The following is a 21,303-nucleotide window of genomic DNA, read 5'->3' on the forward strand; positions in this document are numbered from 1 at the left end:
AGGAAGGAGCAAGGGGGTGAGCAAGATCCCACCCAGCTGTAGCCTTCCTTAAGGGTAACACTGCCCTGGGGTCACTTGAAAGTGAGTGCTGACTTGGGGTCCTGGCATGAACCCACGCTATGTGAGCAGTGTGCACACACAGTAGCCTCACTGCCACTTGGCCTTCCCCAGGGGCCAGATGTCCTGGCCTGTACCTGCCCCTCTGCTGATGACTACCTTGTCTTCCTTCTCAGGTTCCAGTGGCTCTCCTGGCCCCCAGGGTCCCCCAGGTCAGTGTGCTGCTGCTTGTAAATAGGTGCTATTTCTGGGACAAAGGAAGGGCTGTGACAAGGAAAACCAAGCATTTTAAAGTAAAAGAAGCAATGATTAAGACAGCTTCCTGGGAACACAAAACCCAAGTCTGCGCATGTGTGTCCCTTGTGGCTGAGATTGATGGGTCCTGCTCAGATCCATTCTGACCTGGCTTAGGCCCTGAGACCCTCCAGCAGCTTCAGCAATAGGAAGTCCCTTCCTGCCTTTATCTCAACCAGTATCTGCCTCTGTCCCCCACGGACACAAAGCTTGTCCTGCTGTCTTGAGGAACCTGGGCTGCAGCCAGGCCTCTGCCGCATTGCACTGCTGTTCTAGTGCTTGGCAGGGGCTGGGCCAGTATGGTTCAGCAGGGACTTGGGGAGGATCTGTAGGAAGCAGCCCTTGACTTTACTCCAGGGATGTATGCCTGTGTGTGTGTGTACATGCGTGTACATGTGTGTGTATTTGTGCATGTGTGTATGTGTGTGTGTGTGTCCATCCCTTCCAAGGTGGGGGACACTAATCCTCCTTCATGGTTTCTTCTGCTGGGCAGGTTCTGTAGGTCTCCAAGGGCTCCGAGGTGAAGTGGGACCCCCTGGTATCAAAGGTGAGCAGGGGGAGCAGGTCTGGGGGCACAGGGATGGTTTGATGGACGTAACCCACACACCCCACAGCCTATGCAGGCAGACAGGTGTAGGAGGGGAAGGTGAGGTGAGGATGGGGGAGCCTATCTCCAGAGATAGACATTGGTCCTTTCTGGTCATCCCCTATACAGGTCTTTATGTCAAAGTGTTCACTTCCTTTTCAGGTGACAAAGGACCAATGGGACCACCAGGACCCAAAGGTATGAGGCTCACTGCTGCTTAGTCATCACCATGGTCTACCTCACTCCTCGGAGTCTAGATGGGCCCTTGGCCACAAGGTCCAAGGACACACAGGGCTCTGGCTAAGAGCCAGAGGGACTCTGGGAGAGACCTAAGAGCTTGTTCTAATTCAGTCTCTCAAGGAATGTAAACGGCACAGAGGAGAAACAAGTGCTGATGTCACAGTGCTGTGGTTGGATGGTCCTCAGGGAGGTGGGGATCCAAGGTGTCTGTCCTCTAGTCTGGACTCTTCTGTGCCCATGGCATGCATTTGTGCAGCAGCCAGGCCAGGGTCAGTGTGTGGTGGGGACATGACCCTGCAGAAGATGGAACACAGTCCTCAGCTGCGTTAATGTCACCTTCTTGCCAACACTGTGCTGACACAGTCTGGGGCTTACAGACATGTGAGAGCTGTAAGGGGCTCGTTACTGGATGAGGCTGTCTTCCTTGCCCACAGCTGTTTTTTTTTCCTACCCGCCCCCGTGTTTTAGGTGACCAGGGAGAGAAAGGACCCCGAGGCCTCACAGGTCAGTCCTTCACAGGAATCTACTTTAATCCGCTCATGCCTCTTTAAATCCATCTTTCACTGGAGGTGGGAAAAGAATTCAGAATCTAAGTCTAAAAACCATTAGGGAACTTATGCCCCCCGAAAAAGGACAAGATAAAATAAAGACCTAGAAGTTTCCAAATGTATAGTCCAAACAGTAAATGGCGTGAAAGGGAGTTTAGGGGTGTCTGTGATTATTGTGGGGAATCTAGTTAGAAAATTCAATCTCTTCCCCCCATGGCAGAAAGTTTGTACCCCTTGTATCCTCTCAGCCACTGACCTACCAACTTGCGTGATCAAAAAAAGAAATTGGTAATAATAAGGCTTTGACTACAAGGGGTAGCTTTTTGTTTCCAAGGAAATAAAAAATCATACACATGCCCTTTCAGATCAGGCATGGTTTCTGGCGATGGTTTCTGGGTGATCAGGCATGGTTTCTGGGTTACCCATGCCCACTGCCCAGGGATTCCCTGACCATGGAATACAAGTCGAAGCTGCCTCCCTAACCTCTTCTAGCTGGGGAGGGGCAGGGCTTGGTGGGGGACACTTGGAGGGGGACAGGGAGGAGTGGGATAGGCCACCATGTTGAAGCACGTGTATCTGGCAAGTCCAACCAGCTAGTCCTTTGTCTTTGCAGGAGAGCCCGGTATGAGAGGTCTGCCTGGTGCTGTGGGAGAGCCCGGAGCTAAAGGAGCAATGGGTGAGTATCCCACAGGAACAGGTATGCTAGGTCTTTGCGGCCGTGCAGAGATCCTCCTAGACCCAGTTCTCCTGCTCTCTGAGCTGCCCAGCCCTGGTGGAGTCTCCCTTTACAGGCCATTTCCAGGTTGGGGCAGCCCTCCTGAGGCTAAGAGAGCTACAGGTGCCTTGGTGGATTTCTCACACTCTGAGAGGGACTTAAGGACTTGGCAGGGCACAGCCCATTCACTCTGGAGCCCTCCTGTGACCTCCCCTGGTCGGGGTGGAGGGGCAGTTAGTACTGCGTTCCCTTGGAACCCTAGGTATTCCAGGCATCCCAGGGCAAGTCTCACAGCCAGATCCAGGTTTTGACTCCTTTGCTGATGCTTCCTGAGGTGCCTGTCAGCCTGGCTGGAAGCTGAGCAAACCCTCAAAGGGCCAGGAGCTCAATTTTTTTTTTTTTTTTTTGAGACAGAGCCTCAAGCTGTCCCCCTGGGTAGAGTGCCGTGGCATTACAGCTCACAGCAACCTCCAACTCCTGGGCTCAAGCGAGTCTCTTGCCTCCGCCTCCCAAGTAGCTGGGACCACAGGCGCCCACCACAGCGCCCGGCTATTTTTTGGTTGCAGCCGTCATTGTTGTTTGGCGGGTCCGGGCTGGGGATTCGAACCCGCCACCTTAGGTGTACGTGGCTGGCGCCTTAGCCGGTTGAGCTATAGGCGCCGAGCCAGGAGCTCAATTTAATCTCCCCTCCACCCCCACTCTGATCATGCTGATCTGTTTGACCAAATGTTTAGTGAGTGCTGGTCTCAAGCAGGACACTGTGCTGGGCAAGTGAGGATTTGCAGGAGGTGACAAGTGCTCTGAAAGGTACACAGTGAGGGTATCGTTGAAAGAGAGATTTCTTTGAAGTAGGACAGAGGTGGCATTTCAGATGGTCCTAAAAAGTTAAGAAGATTTTAATCACAGCCAGTTTGGAAAATTCCATGCAGGCACAACATGGCTGAGAAGGGAAAGAGTAGACACGGTCCCCAAAGGACACCACTTTGGACAGAGGTTAGATTAGTGCCTGGAGCAGAGGAGACAAGAAGCTGGAAGACCTTGACTTCCACCACCCAAGTAAACATGCCAAGCATTGGGCATCTCGGCTCCTGCCATTGGTGGGGAGTTGCTGAGAAATCCTCAGCAGGAAGACAGTCACTGCTGTAGGAGAAGGAGGCCGGAAGAATGCTGGATCTAGAGGCCATGGCAAAGACAGGGCTTCTCCCAAGGCCGGTGGCTGCAGGGAAACAATGTGCTTTGAAGCTGCTGGGGCAGGAGAGGGAGGAGGCACAGAAGTAGGTCCAGGAGCCACTGATGGACTTTGCTTCTGCTTTACCAGGTCCTGCAGGCCCTGATGGACACCAAGGCCCAAGAGGTTGGTCATTTCCCTGCTGTCCTCAGCCCCACTGCCCGCCCTGCCTCCACTCCCTGCCCTGCCTGTGTCCCAGTGTGCAGTCCTCGTTCTCTCGGCCACAGTGCCAGAGGACCAGTGTCCAGTTTGTCCCATCCTCCTCTCCACCTGCCAGCAAGTCAGTCAGGAAAGCCATCAGCCCAGGTGTGCAGGCCAGTTCAGCTTTCCTAAAAGAAAACATGTCTGTGTTGGTTGTGCTCTCTCCAGGTGAACAAGGTCTCACTGGGATGCCTGGAATCCGTGGCCCACCGGGACCATCTGGAGACCCAGGAAAGCCAGGTAACAGCGTGAGAAGTGGGAGCTACCCCTGCATGGTGCATGTGCCCGTGTGTGCACAGCTTTGTAGGCGTGGGGTGTGCGTGTTCATGGTTGTGTGCACCCCACTCGGCCCTCACCTCCTTCCCTCTGGTGACTCAGCAGGGAGTGGCCGCACTGCTAAGTTGTGCTGTGCCAGTGGCTGTGGGCCCTGGTACCTCTGAATCACCAAGTCTGGCAGTTTACAAGAGAAAGATTAATCACGGAAAACAAGGAGTTCTAGAAAGGGGCAAGGGCTCTTGCAAAATTTCGGGCTTGAATATAACCTCAGTATCTTGCTACTTTGGCCCCTGCCCCTTCAGTTCTCCTCTCTGGGGCTGCATCTGGACCCTCCCCAGCGCCCACCACCCCAAGGAGAGAACTACAGTTAGAGTCCCCATGTAGAGCAGACAGGCCAGGTTTCACAGGGCTGAAGGAAGAACACATCAAAGCCAGCCAAGAGAGTGTGCGGTCACAGCAGGCCTCACTGGGGCCTCTGAGAGCAAGGTGGCCTCTGCCTCCTTGGCTGGTGCCCAGTGGGAGCTCTGAGTGTGCACGCCCTAGGTTCTGGGCTCTCCTCAGACTCTGAAAAGGTCTGTGAACCAATAGGCTCAGAACCACTGCCCCATGGAGTGGTGGTTTGCTTCCCTGCAATGCCCAAGAGCTGCTGTCCACCTCAAGCTGACAGGGGCCTGGAGACCCACTGCCCTGAGTGAGGCAGGGGAGGGTGTGGTTCCCCAGGGACAGCCCTCAGCCCCTCAACTCTTCTTTCTTGTGTCTGATTTTCTGCAGGTCTCACGGGACCCCAGGGACCTCAGGGTGAGTCACTGGGTCACTCCTCCTTGCCATACGGCCCTCTTCCTCCTGGCATGTCTTTTGGCCAGTGCTTTCCTGAGGTCACTCAGGAATGTCTTCTCCCCAACTCCCTGGCAAACACGCCCTTTCTCTGTGAGTCTTGAGAGGCACCTCAGGAAGGAAAAGTAGGCACAGAGCATTTCTACTGTTCTAGTAGAAAGAGGGTAGGTGTGTGCTGATTCTGTCTGCCTGTGTCCTGCTCCCCTCTGGTGTAAGAATCCCAAGTGGAGGCCCCGAGCCCACTGGCTGGCTGGTTCTCCATTATACCCACAGAGGCCTGTGTTCCCTGCTGGTGTGACAGGGCGTGGACACTCACCCCCATTTCGGGAGGGCTCAATTTCTCTGGAACAGCTCCATGTTAAAGCCTGTCCTAGTTGGACCAGTGTGCAAGCATTTGGATTTAAGAAATGGTCATTACCCCCTCAGCCCCTCATTTCCTGAAGGAAATTAGGCAACGATTTAAGATGAAACCAATCTGCATGCCCTCAGCAGATGACCATACAGTAGCCTCCTTCAGATGCTGTCAAAGCAAGAAGGTGGGGCTGCACAGGACACAGGAAGCCAGGCCTTGCTCTGTAGGCCCCAAGGGGCATAAAACCCTGAAACCCCCCTAGAGCTGATCCCATGGGTCCATTTCCCAGAGAGGAGCAAGGACTCAAAGCAAGAGGCTCCCAGGGTTAGCCTGGGCCAAGGCAGAGCAGGTAGGTCTCAGGGTGGCTGTAGCTGGGCTGAGTGACAGAGCACAGGTTGCCACCTAAGGGGTGTGGAATTGCTGAGCCTTCACCATTCTGACTGATTTTTTCCAAATCACATCAGGACTTCCTGGTACTCCAGGCCGACCAGGGACTAAAGGTAGGTGGTCTTCTAAATGGGAGGATAGTCTTTCTTTTCACTAACAGTGTCTGCAGGGAGGGAGGGCCCTCTCTGGCTGGAGCCTGGATCAACAGTGGCATCTAGTGGCTCCAGCAGAAGGATATGAAGTTGGGTGACAAGGGACTTTGTGCCAAGTGCCAAGGCCCAAACCCCTCCCCACACCACCCCACCCCCATTCTCGCTTTGATACCTGGATGTCTGCAGGCTGTTGTTGCAGGAGGATCTGGAAAGGTGTTGCCTTTCCTGCCTCTGATTTCCCTCTGAAGTGTTCCCAGTAGAGCTTGGTCCCCATTCTCTCTTCCCCCGGGCAGGAACCCTTATCATTCAGGTGGGCCTTGGTGTCACTTGGCCGACCAGCTACACCAGACTCTTTCTGAGGAAGACTTCAACACAGACTGATGGGTTGTTGAGTGCTGCAAAGGGGGCCAGGCCAAGCCCTGGGAGGGGAAATAGTCCTGGTGGGATGGGGCAGCACGGTGACACTCTGAGCCAATTCTGTCCCTCAGAGCCCGATCCTGAGAGAGTCCAGGGATACACAGTGCTCAGGATGGTGTTCCTCCTTCCATCCCTGTGACCCCCATACTCCTGAACCCTGACACACTGTAGGGCCATGCTCTGTCATGAGCAGTCACTGTTACCCTTGGTGGGACCCTAAAATAACTATTTCCAGTGACTAGTTGGGCCAAGGAATTCTTTAGGGATGAGTAACTGTAATTCCAAAATAATGACGCCAAGTTCATACACCCCAGGCAGACAAATTTCTGGATCCATAATCAAGTTGCGAGTGTGTGGTAGCTATAATAGAGTCTAGTGGGTTTGGGGATTCCTGAGGATTCACGACTTCAGACCCTGCCTGGACGCTGTGCATGAGAGTGGACATTTTACCTGATGTGGGATTGTGCCCAATAAGACAAACTCCTGTGCTTTCTCCTATCTCGGCTTTGACCACAGGCTGGGGGTCGGTGAGCAGAAACCACCCCAGCCTCTCCCTGGGGGAAATCAGAGTCATCTTTTCCTCCAGTGAATGACTTCATTGCTTACAGACCTTGGGAAGTGAAAAAAGTGGCCCCTAAAAAATGATTTCCCTGAGCCAGTCCCCAGATTGTTAGTTCTGAGAGACGCACCAGTGGTCATGAAGTTTGGGAATGTGTGAATCTGACATCCTCTTCTTGGAAGTCCTCTACACACACTTGTGTTTTCAGTGCCCTGAGACACAGGCTGAAAAGACTGCCACCCTGCATGTAACTCAGGATTTCCCAGTCTCACCACCCACAGAGCCCCCTTTGAACTCTGCAACTGTCCTGTGGGATTCTTTAGGAACTCACCACCACTGCTCTTTGACCTTTGTGTAATTTTCTAACCTAAGGCAATTCTGGGGCAGAGGAGCAGGAACATGGGCCCGTGAGCAGCTCTCAGGCTGGCCTCGTTCTGGCCTCACTGGAAGGCAGACTCTCCCACGGGCCCCCATGCAGCCCCTGCTCTGGGCAAAGACGGATGAAAGACCCTGCTTAATGCATCCTGAGCGCTCCCCTGCAGTTCATTAAAATGCCATTAGCTGGAGAGTGAGAGGCCCCAGGAGTGGTCTCAAGTGCAATCAGAAGCCTTACAAATAATTTATGGAGCTACTAATTGATCCTTGGAACAACCACTCTCCTCCTCTTCCTCCCCTCCCAGGTGAACCGGGAGCTCCAGGCAAGATCGTAACTTCAGGTAGGCAGGTCTGGGAGGGACCCTCCTTCTTGTGTCTCTCTCATGTACCGGGGACCTACCCTGGCTCTGCCCTCCAAGAAGTGCCAGTCTGCCAGCACGGTGCTCTGGGCAAGATGTGGCTGTGATCCCTTTGGATTAGCAGCAAAGGAAGGGGGAAAGTTTAGCAGCCATGAGAGGAAGAAACGTAAGCCTGCCCAGCCTACATCCTGGCTCAGGTCCCAGCACTTCTGGGCAAGAAGATTGGGGCTCAGTGTTCCACGTGTCTTCTGTTTGCAGAGGGGTCATCGACGCTCACTGTCCCAGGCCCCCCAGGGCCTCCAGGAGCCATGGGACCTCCAGGACCTCCAGGTGCTCCAGGTCAGTCCTTTCTTTTGCTTTGCCCAAATCAGCAGCAGGCCGTGGCTGCACCAACTCTAGCTATGTTCACTTAAGTGCTGAACCCCCAAGTGGGAGCCCAGGAGAGAAAGTCAGGAGTTTGGCCTGAGAAAAACAAACTCTTACTGTCTCAGAGGTCAGTTATCATACCTCACCACAGAGGAGGCCGACGCTGCTTCAGATTCACAGGGAGGAAGGCTGAGGCTCAGGGCCAGTAAGCAACAGGGCGAGGATGTGGCCCAGTCTGTCCTCCTAGCCTGCAACCAGGCAGAACACTTGAGCTAACAACTTGATAGTATGCATCCAGGGCAACAAAAATGCTAGCAATCTATTAGGAGAAAGTGTCCCCAAATCATCCAACAATGATGGGATCATGTCAAAAATATGAGGACTTCTGAAGAAAGTTCCTGGGAGTGGGCCAGGCATGGTGGCTCATGCCTGTAATCCTAGCACTCTGCGAGGCTGAAGCAGGTAGATTGCCTGAGCTCACAGGTTTGAGACCAGCCTGAGTCAGAGTGAGACTACATCTCTAAAAATAGCTGGGCATGGTGGTGGATACCTGTAGTCCCAGCTACTCAAGCTGAGGCAAGAGTATTGCTTGAGCCCAAGAGTTGGAGGTTGCTGTGAGCTATGATGCCACAGCACTCTACCCTGGGCAACAAAGTGAAACTCTGTCTCAAAAATTAAAAAATTCCTGGGAAATAACAGTATTATTTAGAGAGCCAGGTATTCAGGCTGGGCACAGTGGCTCATGTCTGTAATCCTAGCATTCTGGGAGGCCAAGGTAGGTGGATTGCTTCAACTCAGGAGTTTGAGACCAGCCTGAGCAACAGAAAAACTCCATCTCTGTTAAAAACAGAAAAATTAGCCAGCATCATGGTGGTTTCCTATAGTGCCAGCTACTTGGGAGGCCGAGGTAAGAGGATCACTTAAGCCCAAGAGTTTGAAATTGCCGTGAGCTAAGATGGCACCAGGGCACCCTAGACTAGGTGACAGAGTAAGACTTTGTCTCAAAAAACAAAAACAAACAAACAAAAAGTTCTGGAAGGAAATAAGATGAAATATTCACAAGCTAAAGAATTATGGACAGTTTTTTCCTATTTTTCCAAAATGCCTGTTACTTTGTTATATGCATCTTTTAATTATTTAAACATTTTACACACAAATGAAGAATACAACTTAACCCAGCCAATGCAAGCATGCACCAGCCCCTCTGCTGACCAGCTCCAATGAGAGGGAGGCCACTTGGAAAACGTAGAAGTAGTCCCTAACCATTAAATGACAGTGCCTCAAAGGACAGCCCTGCCTCCTGCAGGTCCCAGGATCTGTTAGAGATACTCTCAGCAAGCTGGACCACACAGGGCTGGTCTCAAATTGTTTATTGTTCTCAAATTCAAATAAGCAAGTTGACTTCTTTGGGCCACTGTTCCAGGCCTTGTGAGGAATTAGGTGTGTACTTGGGTGACTGCCCTTTCTTCAGTTCCTGTAACCCAAGGGGTGTGATTTAGCCTTTTCTCCCCCAATCCCATTTCCAGGCCCTGCTGGCCCAGCTGGTCTCCCAGGACAGCAAGGTATGTCACACCCTGGAAGAACACATGGCCCTGTGAGTGAGGAGGACTTTTCTCGTGGGGGAACTTGGGCCCCGTGTTTTAGATGAAGTAATTGACGTGTGGTTTGGGAAAGGAGACCGGGGTCACCGGGGCTCTTCACCAGGCTTGCCAGGCCTCAGCTGCCAGGGGAGACACCTCCTGTCACCCTCTTCCATGGTTCTGAGAAGGTAGGAGTCCTCGGGACAGGGAGACTGAGGCACTGTGCCCCCTGGCCAGGGTTGAGCTCAGCTCTTTACACAGGCCTCAGGGCTCATGTGACCAGACCTTGATAATCATGCCTCTGTCCATTGACTCCAAATGTCAAAAATAGGCTTAAGGAAGGCTGGCCCAGTTCCTCCTGGGGTGCTCTGGCCACTGACAACCCAGTGGTCAAGGCCTGGGCCCCACTCTCTCCACCATGGTCCTGTCCCACACCTGGCACCTGAGTCCCAGCTCCCAAGGGGAAGCAGGAACCAGTTGCTGTAGTGCCCACCGTAACTCTGTGTCCCCCCACAGGCCCACGGGGTGAGCGAGGACTTGCTGGTGAATCGTTCCTGGCTAGTAGCGGCTCCATCTCTGAGGTCCTTGCTGCCCGTGAGTGGCACCATTCATTCTTCCAGCGGGTGGTGCTGGGGGTGGGTGCGGAGCAATGGCAGCACACTCAGGGCCTGTGACAGCTGTACCAGTGAGTCACCCGCCAGGGCCTGACATGAGGATGGCAGCAATGAAAGCTAAAAGGAACAGCAGGGGGGTGTCTAGTGTGGGAGGGTGAGTGAGGAGGGTGGGGCAGCTGCCAGAGAGGTTCTAGGATGCTAGGAGGACTCAGGGCAGCCCTGGCCCTGACTGTGAACATGTGGCAGGAGTGCAGCCCCCACTCCGGGAGCAGTGACAAGGGTCCGTGGACTCTCAGCATCCTCCTGCTCTAAGAGTCCTTCAAAGAGTCCAGATGGAGATGTTCTGGGCCTCCACCTAGACAGCCAATGTGCCAAAGGACACAGATGACAGCCACAACTGGTCCAGTGGTCACTGTGTTATTGTCCTGTAAGGGGTGCAGCATTTAGCAGTGTCTCACTGAGTCTTCACAGCACCCTGTCCTGTGGGACTCACTGTGCTTTACAGAGGCTGAGCCAGGTTGAAAACGTGCCCAGAGTCACCAGCTAGATGTGAGGGCAGGAATTTGAACCCAGGGTCTCTGACACCAGGCCCCAGTTCTTGGGGCCTCATCAGCTGCCAGGCAACGTGACTGCAGCTTCGCCTCCCTCTGAGTGAAGGCACCCTTTGCAGATGGCGTACTGGAGGGTCCCCGTGCTATGAGCCGGGGCCTGGTCTCTGGGCTGTGTCACCCAGCATGCCTGTGACTGGCAGTTGTGGTGAGGTATGGAAGTGCAGCAGAGAACAGCCTCTGACGACTTCTGCTCATTTCTGTTTTCTTCTCTCTACAGAAGGTCTTGATTTACGAGGCCCTCCAGGGCCACCTGGGCCACGTGGGCCACCAGGTAAGCATCTCAGGGACCTCTGGAAGGTGGGACCTCTTGTGGAACAGGTGACAGCACTTAGCGAGGAAGCCAAGGTCCTGCTCCCAGGAGCAATATCAGCTCCCTGAGCTCAGGGTTGCCTCTTCCACACTCTCTTCCACGGGACCTTCTATTCCAGGCCCTCTGGATGATGGCCAGGCTCCCTGCTGGGATGGGGAGCAATGGGACCCTGAGCCCAGGCCCCTCTGTATTAATTCATATGAACCCTCTGCTCCTCTCTTGACACTAATAAGTCTTGGGGGTCCTCTTTTCTAGGAGAAGGCTTGCCAGGCCCACCAGGCCCCCCAGGATCTTTCCTGTCGAACTCAGGTAATGTCAGGGAGTTGAATCACATCTGTCCCGCACCTCAGCCCTTGCCCAGGCATAGGCGGTATTCACAGCCTGTGGTCTTCCTGGCTGGCTCACATGCTTCCTTCTCCTGGCTTTCCACGGGCTGTGTTTATATGCTCTTCCTGCCACTTGCTGCTCATGGCGGGAATAACCCAAGCTCCCTGGCAGCCTGGCCTGAGAAAGGGAGCCAGCTCTGCCCTTGGGGAGTTTCTGGACTGACTAGGGAGACCTGGTTCCTGTCCTCTGCGAGGATACAGTAGCTGTACAGCAGCTAAGACCTGTGGGCAGCAATGAGATTAATGCGACAACATAGAAACTTATGGAACACACCTGAGAGCAAACAGGAGGCCAGAACTTGTCTGTAGCAGAATTCATTTATCCACCCACCCACGCATCCATCTGTTCATTCATTCATTTATCTTTATATCCAACTTCCCAAGCTCCCGCCCTACCCACCCGCTGATGAGGGTGAGCAGTGAGCCCTGTGCTGTGCTGGGTGCTGCCCCTCACAGACTCCACTGTGTCCACACTCAAATTATTTCTTTTCTCTGCAGAAACCTTCTTCTCTGGCCCCCCAGGCCCACCTGGCCCCCCAGGCCCCAAGGGTGACCAAGGTGAGAAAATGTCTGAGGGATCCCAGAAGCCACTGTATGTCCCTTGCTCAACTGCCTGGCAGGCAGGGGAGTTTTGATGAGGCTGGATAAGCTGAGACATTTCTTCATCCTTCTGCCGTGTCCATTAGGACACCCCCAGCAGTCTGGAACATGGGGCAGGGTGGAGCATGGTGGTCAGAAACTCCACACAGAATTCCCACCCTGCTTTGGCCTGGTGGGAGAAGCTCCCATCCCTTCCACTATGGGCCTGTAGAAGCCACAACATGTGGTTGGTACTTGTCTGAAACCTCTCTACCCCCTTCCGTCAGGTCCCCCAGGCCCCCGAGGACACCAAGGTACAGTAGAGCTGGCATCAAACAAAACCTGGGGAGGGGTGGGCTGGCAAAAGCTGACCTTCCAAGAGCTTTCAGCTCAATGGAAACACATTTGGTCCAAATGAGCACCGGTGGGTCAAAGTGTGTCTCTGTGAGTGGCTGAATGTTAATGTGAGTGTGTGTGGTGTGAGATTGTGTGTGCATGTGTGTGTGCATGCATGTGTGTGTGTGTAGCAGCTCTAGGTGCTGCTTTGGTCTACTGCCCAAAGACCAACACTGTCTCAGCAACCATGGATCTTGGGGAGCCTCTGAGGATGATATTGGGGACAGGGCAAGGAAGGTGAGACTAACTGCCCCCCTCTGTGTATCCTTCAGGCGAGCAGGGCCCCCCAGGGTTCTCAAGCTCAGGTAAGAGTTGAGCTCCTGCCCCGTTCTGGCTCCAGCCAGAGCCTCTGCAGCCCTGGCTGACCGGTCTCTGTGTTGTGGGTTTCCAGGGTCCAGTTCTCTTGGACTCAACCTTCAGGGACCACCAGGCCCACCTGGCCCCCAGGGCCCCAAAGGAGACAAAGGTCAGTGAGGGAGCAGCCAGGAAGGTGTTGAGGCATCTGGGAAGGCCTGGCACTGGAGCCCAGAGCCTGGGGAGAAGGCCGCAGGTGCTATTGCTGCTGAAGACTTGGGATGGACAGAGGTTGGAGAAAGGGAAGGCCAAAGGGGGGGAGAAGTGGGCACACAGAATCTCTGTGCACCAACCTGGTTGTATCATTGCAGAAACATGGCCACACACTGAGTGTGGCTGGGCTTAATCAGGGAAGGCTTCCTGAAGGAGGTGATGTAAACAGGGTTTCTTGTTTTGGATTCCAGGTGATCCTGGCATCCCAGGAGCTCCTGGCATTCCTAGTGGTCCTTCTCGAGGTAAGAACCAAAGGTGACCAAAGTTGACCAAAGTTCCTGTCTCCTTCCTTTAGCAAAGCTGATCATTCCAATGAGGATGTGATTTTATCCATTCACCCGTTTCTCCCTGACAAGGTGTTGACTGGGCACCTCCTCCCTGTGCTAGGATCTATGAGCTGCCTTTAAGGAGGTTACAATCAGTGGGGTGGGAGGGAAGGGCTCCCATGTATGTAAAGACAACGAACAATGCCAGCTGTGAATGATCGAGACAGAGCAGGCCCTGGGTGCTGGGTGCCCAGAGGGACATTATGTGAGGGTGAGCAGGTTGCTGGAGGAAAGTGAGGCTTGGTCTGGGGCAGCTTCCCCGCTCTGCCCCTGTCAGACACTGGCTGCCACAGGCAGTCCTTTTCTCTCTTCTCAGGGACTCTCCTTTTCACCATAGTCCCATTTCTTCCCCTGAAAGAGACCCTTCCTCCTCAGACCCTAGAACAATGGTTCTCAACCTTCCTAATGCCGTGACCCTTTAATACAGTTTCTGTGGGTCGTGACACACAGGTTGAGAACTGCTGCCCTAGAAGCACTACCTGGGCCCCTGTTTGTCTGACCCTGGGGCTAGAGAAGCCAGCTCAGGCTGCTTTCTCTTTCTTGCAGGGGGGTCATCGAGCTCCACATACCTGCAGGGCCCACCAGGTCCCCCAGGACCCCCAGGGCCTCCAGGCTCCATCAGCAGCTCTGGCCGGGAGATTCAGCAGTACATCTCTGAGTACATGGAGAGTGAGTGGCCAGCACCCAGGCCTTGCAGGCCTTGGAGGGCGGTGGGAACGTGTGAGCGTATGTCTGTGTGAGGGGTCTGTGTGTGTGTCTGTGTGTCTGTGTGAGGTGTGTGTGTCAGGGCAACAGTCTGTGTGGCCAGGCCCAGGTCTTCCACCACTACAGCCCAGCCTACAGGCTGGGAGGGCCCGACTCCGGCTGCCTTGCAGCTGCTCCCACACACTGGGGAGGGCGGCTGGCACTCACACATACATTCACACGCACGGACTCTCTCACCTCATACCTGCACGGGGGTCATTTGTCAAATGGGTGGCTGACTGGAGTCTTGTCGGACCACAGGCCCCACAGACCACCTGACCCAGCACAGGCCTCTGCCTCAGTTTCTCCATCTGTGACAAGGAGAAAGACAACAAGAGGCATCTAGGCTCCCTGCTGGCCCTGCCTTGGGCTCATGCATGGGGGCAGGCAGGCATTTCCTCATGTGTTCTAGCTCACCCCTGGGGGGAGGACCTGTCCTCCGGCAGGGGGACAGGCTTGACAATGCTTTATTCCTTTGTTGGCAGGTGACCGTATCAGATCTTACCTGTCTAGAGTTCAGGGTCCTCCGGGTCCACCTGGCCCCCCGGGGCCTGTCACCACCATCACAGGAGAGACCTTCAACTACTCAGAGCTGGCGAGCCAAGTCATGAGCTACTTACAGAGTGAGCCTCTACCTATACATCTTATCCTTGGGGGCCATTTTTTCTCCCAGAGTTTCATCTCTTAATTTGCTGTTCATTTTGCCCTTCTCCTGAACACGATCATTAATTCTGAATTCATGATAATCTGGCCCCTGGAGCACAGCTTCAACAGGGTTTGCTCAGATTAAGAACATACCAACAACCGTGCTGAATGAGCCTCCTGCACTTGCTAATGTGACCATGGGCACTTTTTCTCTGCTCATGAAAACAGAGCCTTCAGGTTGGCAGTGTCTGATGAGAGTTAGGCTAAAGCAGTGGTCCCCAACATTTTTGGCACCAGGGATCAGCTTATGGAAGACAATTTTCCCATGGACCAGGGTTGGGGGAGATGGTTTCAGGATGATTCAAGAGCATCACATCTCAGCCTAAGATCATCAGGCATTAGATTCTCATAAGCAGCATCCCTCCCATGTGGAGTTTACCATAGGGTTTGTGCTCCTATGAGAATCTATTGCTGCTGCTGTGACAGGAGCTCACACACACACACACACACAGACACAGTGATGACAGCAGTCAGGAGCAGCTGTAAACACAGATGAAGCTTTGCTTCCTCCACTGCTTACCTCCTGTTGTGGGGTCTAGTTCCCAACAAGCTGCAGACTGGTCTGTGGCCTGGGGGTTGGGGACAGCAGGGCTAAAGCAAATTCTTGAAAAGAAACTGCAGTTCCTACCAGAAAAACAACTTTTGACCTTTTCATACTTTCAAAATAGCTTCATAATATTTCTATTCATTTGTTTCCCCCAAAGAGAAACAGCTAGTTGTCTGGGACTTTCAGATTCTGAAATAATGAGGGTGTTGGTCTGGTGCCCACCTGGCAGGTAACGCGGTATTTTCTTCCTGGCAGCTTCGGGGTACAGTGTCAGCCTGTCCTCCAGCTCCATCTCTTCTGAAGACATTCTGGCTGTGCTGCAGCGTGAGTGCCTGTGGTGGGCTCAAGGGTGGGACCATCTTTACTACCTCTTGACCTCACTTGTCAGGCTGTGAGTGGGAGTCAGTCCTCCAGGGCAAGGAGCCAGCAAACCAATGAAAAGGGAGCAGCAAATCCTGCCCCCAGTGCCAGGAAGACAGACAGGTGCCCCTTCAGGAGCCCAGCCAGTGTGGACCTGAGAAACAAGAATTCACAAATGTCCTTCTGAAGCCAGTCCATGCATGGGGCTAGGCCTCGGATGTCTGTGTCCTGGGTAGGTCCATGCTAGCATGTCCTCTCCTTTCCAGGGGAAGATGTGAACCAATACCTACAGCAACTGATTGGTCCTCGGGGTCCCTCGGGGCCATCAGGAGCCATTGGGGATGGGTCTCTCCAGTCTTTGGACTATGCAGAGCTGAGCAGCCGCATTCTCAGCTACATGTCAAGTGAGTGTCCATCCCTTGGCCTGCCCTCTCCAGGCAGGGTGGCCAGGAGGGGTGGTCAAGAGGCGCCTGGTATAAGGACTTGGTACTGAACTTTCCTGAGGTGGCCCCACTGACCTCTTGCCAGGCTCCAAACCAGCAGAATGACCCCAGAAGAGTGTGGGACTCTTTAGGTCATGTCCAAGGAGTGGATCAAGGGTCTGGGACTCTTGTGCACACATGCCATGTATGTGGTGCACACAAGCACACACTCTCATGCACACAGTCCAGTGTACAGAGCAGCAGGATGATGCAGATGTCCTTGACCTCTGCTCTTCTCAGCCCCTACCCTCTGGGTGGTGGCCCAGGACGGTGTTTCTGCGTCCTTCCCTCTGTCCCTCTCCCCCTGCCCTTCTTCTATTCAAATTGCTCGGGTGTCTGACTGCCTCTCTGATAGGCTTCCATCTGCCTCCCCTGCCTGATCTGAATCCATCACAGCTTGAGATTCTGTCCTCTAGGTTCTGGGATCAGCATTGGGCTCCCTGGTCCCCCTGGCCCCCCTGGCCTGCCAGGAACATCTTATGAGGAGCTCCTCTCCTTGCTTCAAGGTGAGGCTATGCAGGGGACAGCCGTCCAGGTGGTCTGGGAAGAGACAGAGCCCCTTGACATAGGCCTAGACTGACTCCCTCCACTCCCCTGGTGTCTCAGGGTCTGAATTCAGAGGCATCGTTGGACCCCCAGGACCCCCAGGGCCACCAGGGATCCCAGGCAATGTGTGGTCCAGCATCAGCATGGAGGACCTCTCATCTTACTTGCATAGTAGGGCACTGGGGAGCAAGCACAAGGAGGGCAGAGGGCAGCCATGGAGAGTTAGATGGCTCTGCTCAGCAAGGGCTCCCAGGGCCGCTGGAAGGAGCCAGGAGAGACAGGGCCACCTAGTCTCTAATGCAGGTCAAGGAGGACCTGGGAGGAAGAGACAGGACTGGAGCTGAATGAGGCTCAGACTTGGGAGTGGGAGGATCTGTGGGAGCAGCCACTCATGGATGGTGTAAGCACTGGCCCCCCCACCTCAGGAAGCCCAACCTTGCCACCTCTTCCTGAGCTGGGACTGAGTCTAGCTCCCTCCACAGCATGGCCCTGACCCTTTTCTCTTCTCTTGCTCAGCTGCTGGCTTGTCATCCATCCCAGGCCCTCCAGGTCCACCTGGTCCCCCAGGTCCTCGAGGGCCCCCGGGTGTCTCTGGAGCTTTGGCGACCTATGCGGCTGACAATAGCGACAGCTTCCGGAGTGAGCTGATCAGCTACCTCACAAGTAGGTGGTGTCCCTCTACCCTTCCCCAGACCTCGCTCTTCCCATCCGAGGGGCAGCAGGGTGCTCAAAGGAAGTGGGAGGCTGGTATGGGAAAACTAGTCAGGCATAGCCCGGTTCCTTTCCCACCAGCAGTCCCCTGCCTGTGTACCACGACCCTGAGTTTCACTTCCAGCTGCTGAGGTGTTGTGCCCTGGAGACCCCCGTAGGTCCCCAGTCTTTGTCGCCACCAAGATTGAGCTCCCACTCACACAGCTCCCCACCTGGCAGGTCCTGACGTGCGCAGCTTCATAGTTGGCCCCCCGGGTCCTCCCGGGCCACAGGGACCACCCGGGGACAGCCGCCTCCTGTCCATGGATGACTCCTACCGTCGGGCAAGCAGCTCCTCCTCACACAGCTTGTCCAGCAGACGGGGCAGCTCCTACAGCTCCTCTGCGAGTACAGGAGGGGCTGGTGCAGGCACCCTGGGTGAAGGGGTGGCCTTTGGTGCAGCCGACCCCTATAGCACCGGCCTGGGCAGAGACTATGGGGCAGCAGCAGTAGGGGGCATGTACGGTGGTGACAATGGACCCTTCACGGATGGCTTTGCTGGACATCTGGATTACAATGAGTTGGCTGTCCGGGTGTCGGAGAGCTTGCAGCGTAAGTAAGGACATTTAGGCCTTGGTGCTGGGGGAGCATGTGGACATTTCCAGACCGGCCCTCCCATTTTTGGAGCAGCTAGGCTGTGAAGACAGCAGTTCTGGAATCAGATAGGCAGGGACTGAAGACAGGAGTTCCCATTCTAATTCTCAGCTCACTCAGCTCAAGCAGCCTCTGTGCTGGAACCCAAGCTGCATGGACAGAGCACACCGGGCTCTGTGCTATGCTTTGCTTTCTCAACACCAAACTCGTTCTGGGTTCTGGAGGAGTCATTACCACCATGCTAGTGTGCTGCGGGGCTGGGGAAGGAAGTTGACTGAGAAGTCCTTTTGCTGGGTATTTTATCTGAACAGTTACTTGTCTTTGGTGAAGGCCCACAGTGGGTAGAGACCTGTGCCAGTCACATGGGAATACAAAGGAAGCCCCAAGACTGCTTCTCGCTGGGAAGTTAGACATCAGGGCACATTGTACTCCTGCTGAAGAGGGTGTGGGGTGAGTCCTGCTTCCTGCGCCCACATTCTGATGTTTTACAGGCCAGGGCCTGCTACAAGGGATGGCCTACACTGTCCAGGGCCCACCTGGCCGGCCTGGGCCCCAGGGACCACCTGGCATCAGCAAGGTCTTCTCTGCCTACAGCAACGTGACTGAGGACCTCATGGACTTCTTCCGAAGTAAGGGCATCCCAGTTGCTCTCCCTGCGTCAGACTCACTGCAGTCTCACATGGGGCCTGCTCTAGAGACAAGAGTCTCGTGAAAAACTTGAGGTTATTAACACTTGAGATGCTGAAAATCAAATTCTAAACTTTGTTTCCTCTTACAAGACCAAACTCCAACACCATTTATCTGTGTTACTTTGACCTCCCAAGCTGCAAAGCAACCTTAGTCTAAGGCCAGTTTCTCTCCCCCTTGCAGCTTATGGAGCCATTCCAGGACCCCCTGGGCAGAAGGGAGAGGTGGGCACCCCAGGACCTAAAGGTAAGTGGTGGGAGGGAGCCAGCCCCCACAATTCTATGTAATAATGACCTCTTGCTGAAAAGGATCTCTCCCTTGCTGGTGCTACACTAGCTCCCTGTCCTCAGTCCCCATATTCTTGCATCACTTATGCCCCTGTCTGTCCTTCTAGGTGACAGAGGCCCTGTGGGACCACCAGGTCATCCTGGGTCACCTGGCCCTCGAGGGCACAAGGGAGAAAAAGGAGACAAAGGTAAGCACCGACTGCCATGGGTTCAAGTGCTCTGTAGAGAAGCAAGTGATTTATTCGGGAGCAGCCTGAGATTCAGACAAAGCTGATTACTGAAGGCAGACACTGCCAAGAACAGAATTTGCATAACTATCACATTCACAGTGAGGGCGAGAGGAAGGAGAGAGAGTGCCAAGGCAGGAGGAAAAGGAGAAGGAAGCGGTGAAGAAATGGGGTGAAGGATGTGAATAAACTGAGTCTTACAAGAAAGATTTAACCCTTGAAACCATCCTTTTCGTAGTCACAGTTGCTGTAATTATCCAAGCTAAGGTTCCCACAGACCAGGAGCTATTTTTAAACCTTGTTTTCATCTTTAAGGTGACCAAGTCTACGTTGGGCGGAGAAGGAGAAGAAGTATCGCCACCAAGCCATGAGCTAGCCTTGGCAAGACAAGCTCCTGGACCCATTTGCTCAATGTGTAGGGCACTTAAGTCAAATCTTTCCAGAGGGGGAAAGCTGGAGTCTGTCAGTGTGCTACCGAGACAGCACAGCCAAACAGTCACCTAGCAACGCTTGTTTTAGTCTGAACAAAATATACATATATAGAACTCAAAGATCCACAATCTGAAACAGCTTCATTGGGTAGACTTTAAGAATAGTAGCAATATTTTAGAATACTAGCTTCTCTTATCTAGATCTGAGCCCCCTGGCTTCTTTAACACTTAGTATAAACCCCAAAGTAAGAAAGCCAGCTACACAAAACTTGGCTCAGGAGTCTTAAGAGTTTTGACTAAATATGAGCCCAGAAAATAGACAACAGCCTCTGGTCACAGAAGAGAGTTGGCTAAGAAGTAACTCTTACAGTGAGAAAATTAAGAAATTCACTTCCTCTATAGGAAGTGACAGGGTTTCTAATAGTTATCCTATTCTATATGTATGGCATATTTCTACTTGCTTAGAAAAGTCTGACTGTACCTATGAACCGTCCCATAGGTCTCTGCTAGAGTTCACAGATACATTGTACTGATCTAGGCCACAGCAAACAGGAAGAGGGTGAGGGGCAATGGGCAAGGAAGAGAGTGCGGGAGGTGGGGGTGAGGATACAGAATACCTGATGCTGGGGACAGATGGCTTCAGCTCAAGATGTCACCCTCTGCTCTACACTCAGGAAAGGACACGGGGACTGGGCACAGTTGGTTTTTAAGCACTTTTCAATGTCTAAAAACATTTGTATGTGGTCTATAAGATAAAGTCATTTCAATTGTAAAATTTCCAATTAAAGTTTTTTTTTTCTTTTTTAATGTTCCATGTGATTCATCTGACCAAAGAAATGTTAAAAAAAAAAATATTCTGGGTGAACTGGCTCTAGTACTATTGCAAACACAAGAAAAAAAAAAAAACTGGTTGTATTTTGGGACACAGCTTCTGGCATTTCATTTAGTCACTGAGCTGTTTTCAGGCAGACCGTTAGCTGCAACTGTAAACTTGATCGGGGCATATTACAAAGCACATGAAGGTTTTCCCTAAGCGTAAACTACTTGAAATAAACACAGATGCAGCAAATGAGCAACAAGCTTATTTGTAATGAATGTAATGTTTTATCCTAGGGAAAACTATGACTGTTGGGCAAGTAACATATGGAATATTGAAACTCCTATTAAAGAAAAATGTACAAATATCAAATGCCCCAAAGAAATTCATAGTAAAATCAGACACTCAAATTTTAGAAGAGGCTATACTGGGTCAATTTGTGAATTTGCAACAAGTCATTACCTCTCAATTACTGGATAGTTTAAAATGTTATTAAATCTACTTCTAAAAGAAAGGTTGTTTTCCACGTGGCCTCTCCTGAGTATCTCACATATTATCCTGGAAAAGACACATCATTTAATTCCACTGTACCAAACAAACAATTGCTAAAAGCAAAAACCAGCCCAGCACCCAACACCACATGATCTTTTTGCCTCTTTTATTATATCCTAATAGATTGCTACCTGTAAGAATGTGTGAATTTTTTTTTTTTTTTTTTTTTTTGAGACAGAACCTCAAGCTATCCCCCTGGGTAGAGTGCCGTGGCATAGCAGCTCACAGCAACCTCCAACTCCTGGGCTCAAGCAAGTCT

General features: G+C 52.9%; 1 protein-coding gene across 1 annotated transcript in view; it reads left to right on the forward strand.

Annotated features, from left to right (window-relative positions):
- Positions 1 to 19,615, forward strand: part of COL17A1 (collagen type XVII alpha 1 chain) — a 47,865-nt gene extending 28,250 nt beyond the window's left edge. Inside the window, 32 exon segments of the mRNA XM_012803643.1 lie at positions 234 to 269; positions 845 to 898; positions 1,100 to 1,135; positions 1,646 to 1,681; positions 2,339 to 2,401; positions 3,759 to 3,794; positions 4,038 to 4,109; positions 4,917 to 4,943; positions 5,796 to 5,831; positions 7,527 to 7,562; positions 7,839 to 7,919; positions 9,473 to 9,508; positions 10,969 to 11,019; positions 11,162 to 11,206; positions 11,317 to 11,370; positions 11,946 to 12,005; positions 12,314 to 12,340; positions 12,695 to 12,727; positions 12,814 to 12,888; positions 13,181 to 13,231; positions 13,862 to 13,984; positions 14,545 to 14,682; positions 15,567 to 15,635; positions 15,938 to 16,075; positions 16,570 to 16,659; positions 16,760 to 16,870; positions 17,216 to 17,362; positions 17,630 to 18,001; positions 18,535 to 18,672; positions 18,914 to 18,976; positions 19,125 to 19,205; positions 19,560 to 19,615. Coding sequence (XP_012659097.1) covers positions 234 to 269; positions 845 to 898; positions 1,100 to 1,135; positions 1,646 to 1,681; positions 2,339 to 2,401; positions 3,759 to 3,794; positions 4,038 to 4,109; positions 4,917 to 4,943; positions 5,796 to 5,831; positions 7,527 to 7,562; positions 7,839 to 7,919; positions 9,473 to 9,508; positions 10,969 to 11,019; positions 11,162 to 11,206; positions 11,317 to 11,370; positions 11,946 to 12,005; positions 12,314 to 12,340; positions 12,695 to 12,727; positions 12,814 to 12,888; positions 13,181 to 13,231; positions 13,862 to 13,984; positions 14,545 to 14,682; positions 15,567 to 15,635; positions 15,938 to 16,075; positions 16,570 to 16,659; positions 16,760 to 16,870; positions 17,216 to 17,362; positions 17,630 to 18,001; positions 18,535 to 18,672; positions 18,914 to 18,976; positions 19,125 to 19,205; positions 19,560 to 19,615 — 2,471 coding nt within the window.
- Positions 19,616 to 21,303: the final 1,688 nt, after the last annotated feature.

Source organism: Otolemur garnettii, unplaced genomic scaffold (assembly GCF_000181295.1).
Source record: "Otolemur garnettii isolate 467f Iridium unplaced genomic scaffold, OtoGar3 scaffold00021, whole genome shotgun sequence".
In the NCBI taxonomy this organism is placed as follows: domain Eukaryota; kingdom Metazoa; phylum Chordata; class Mammalia; order Primates; family Galagidae; genus Otolemur; species Otolemur garnettii.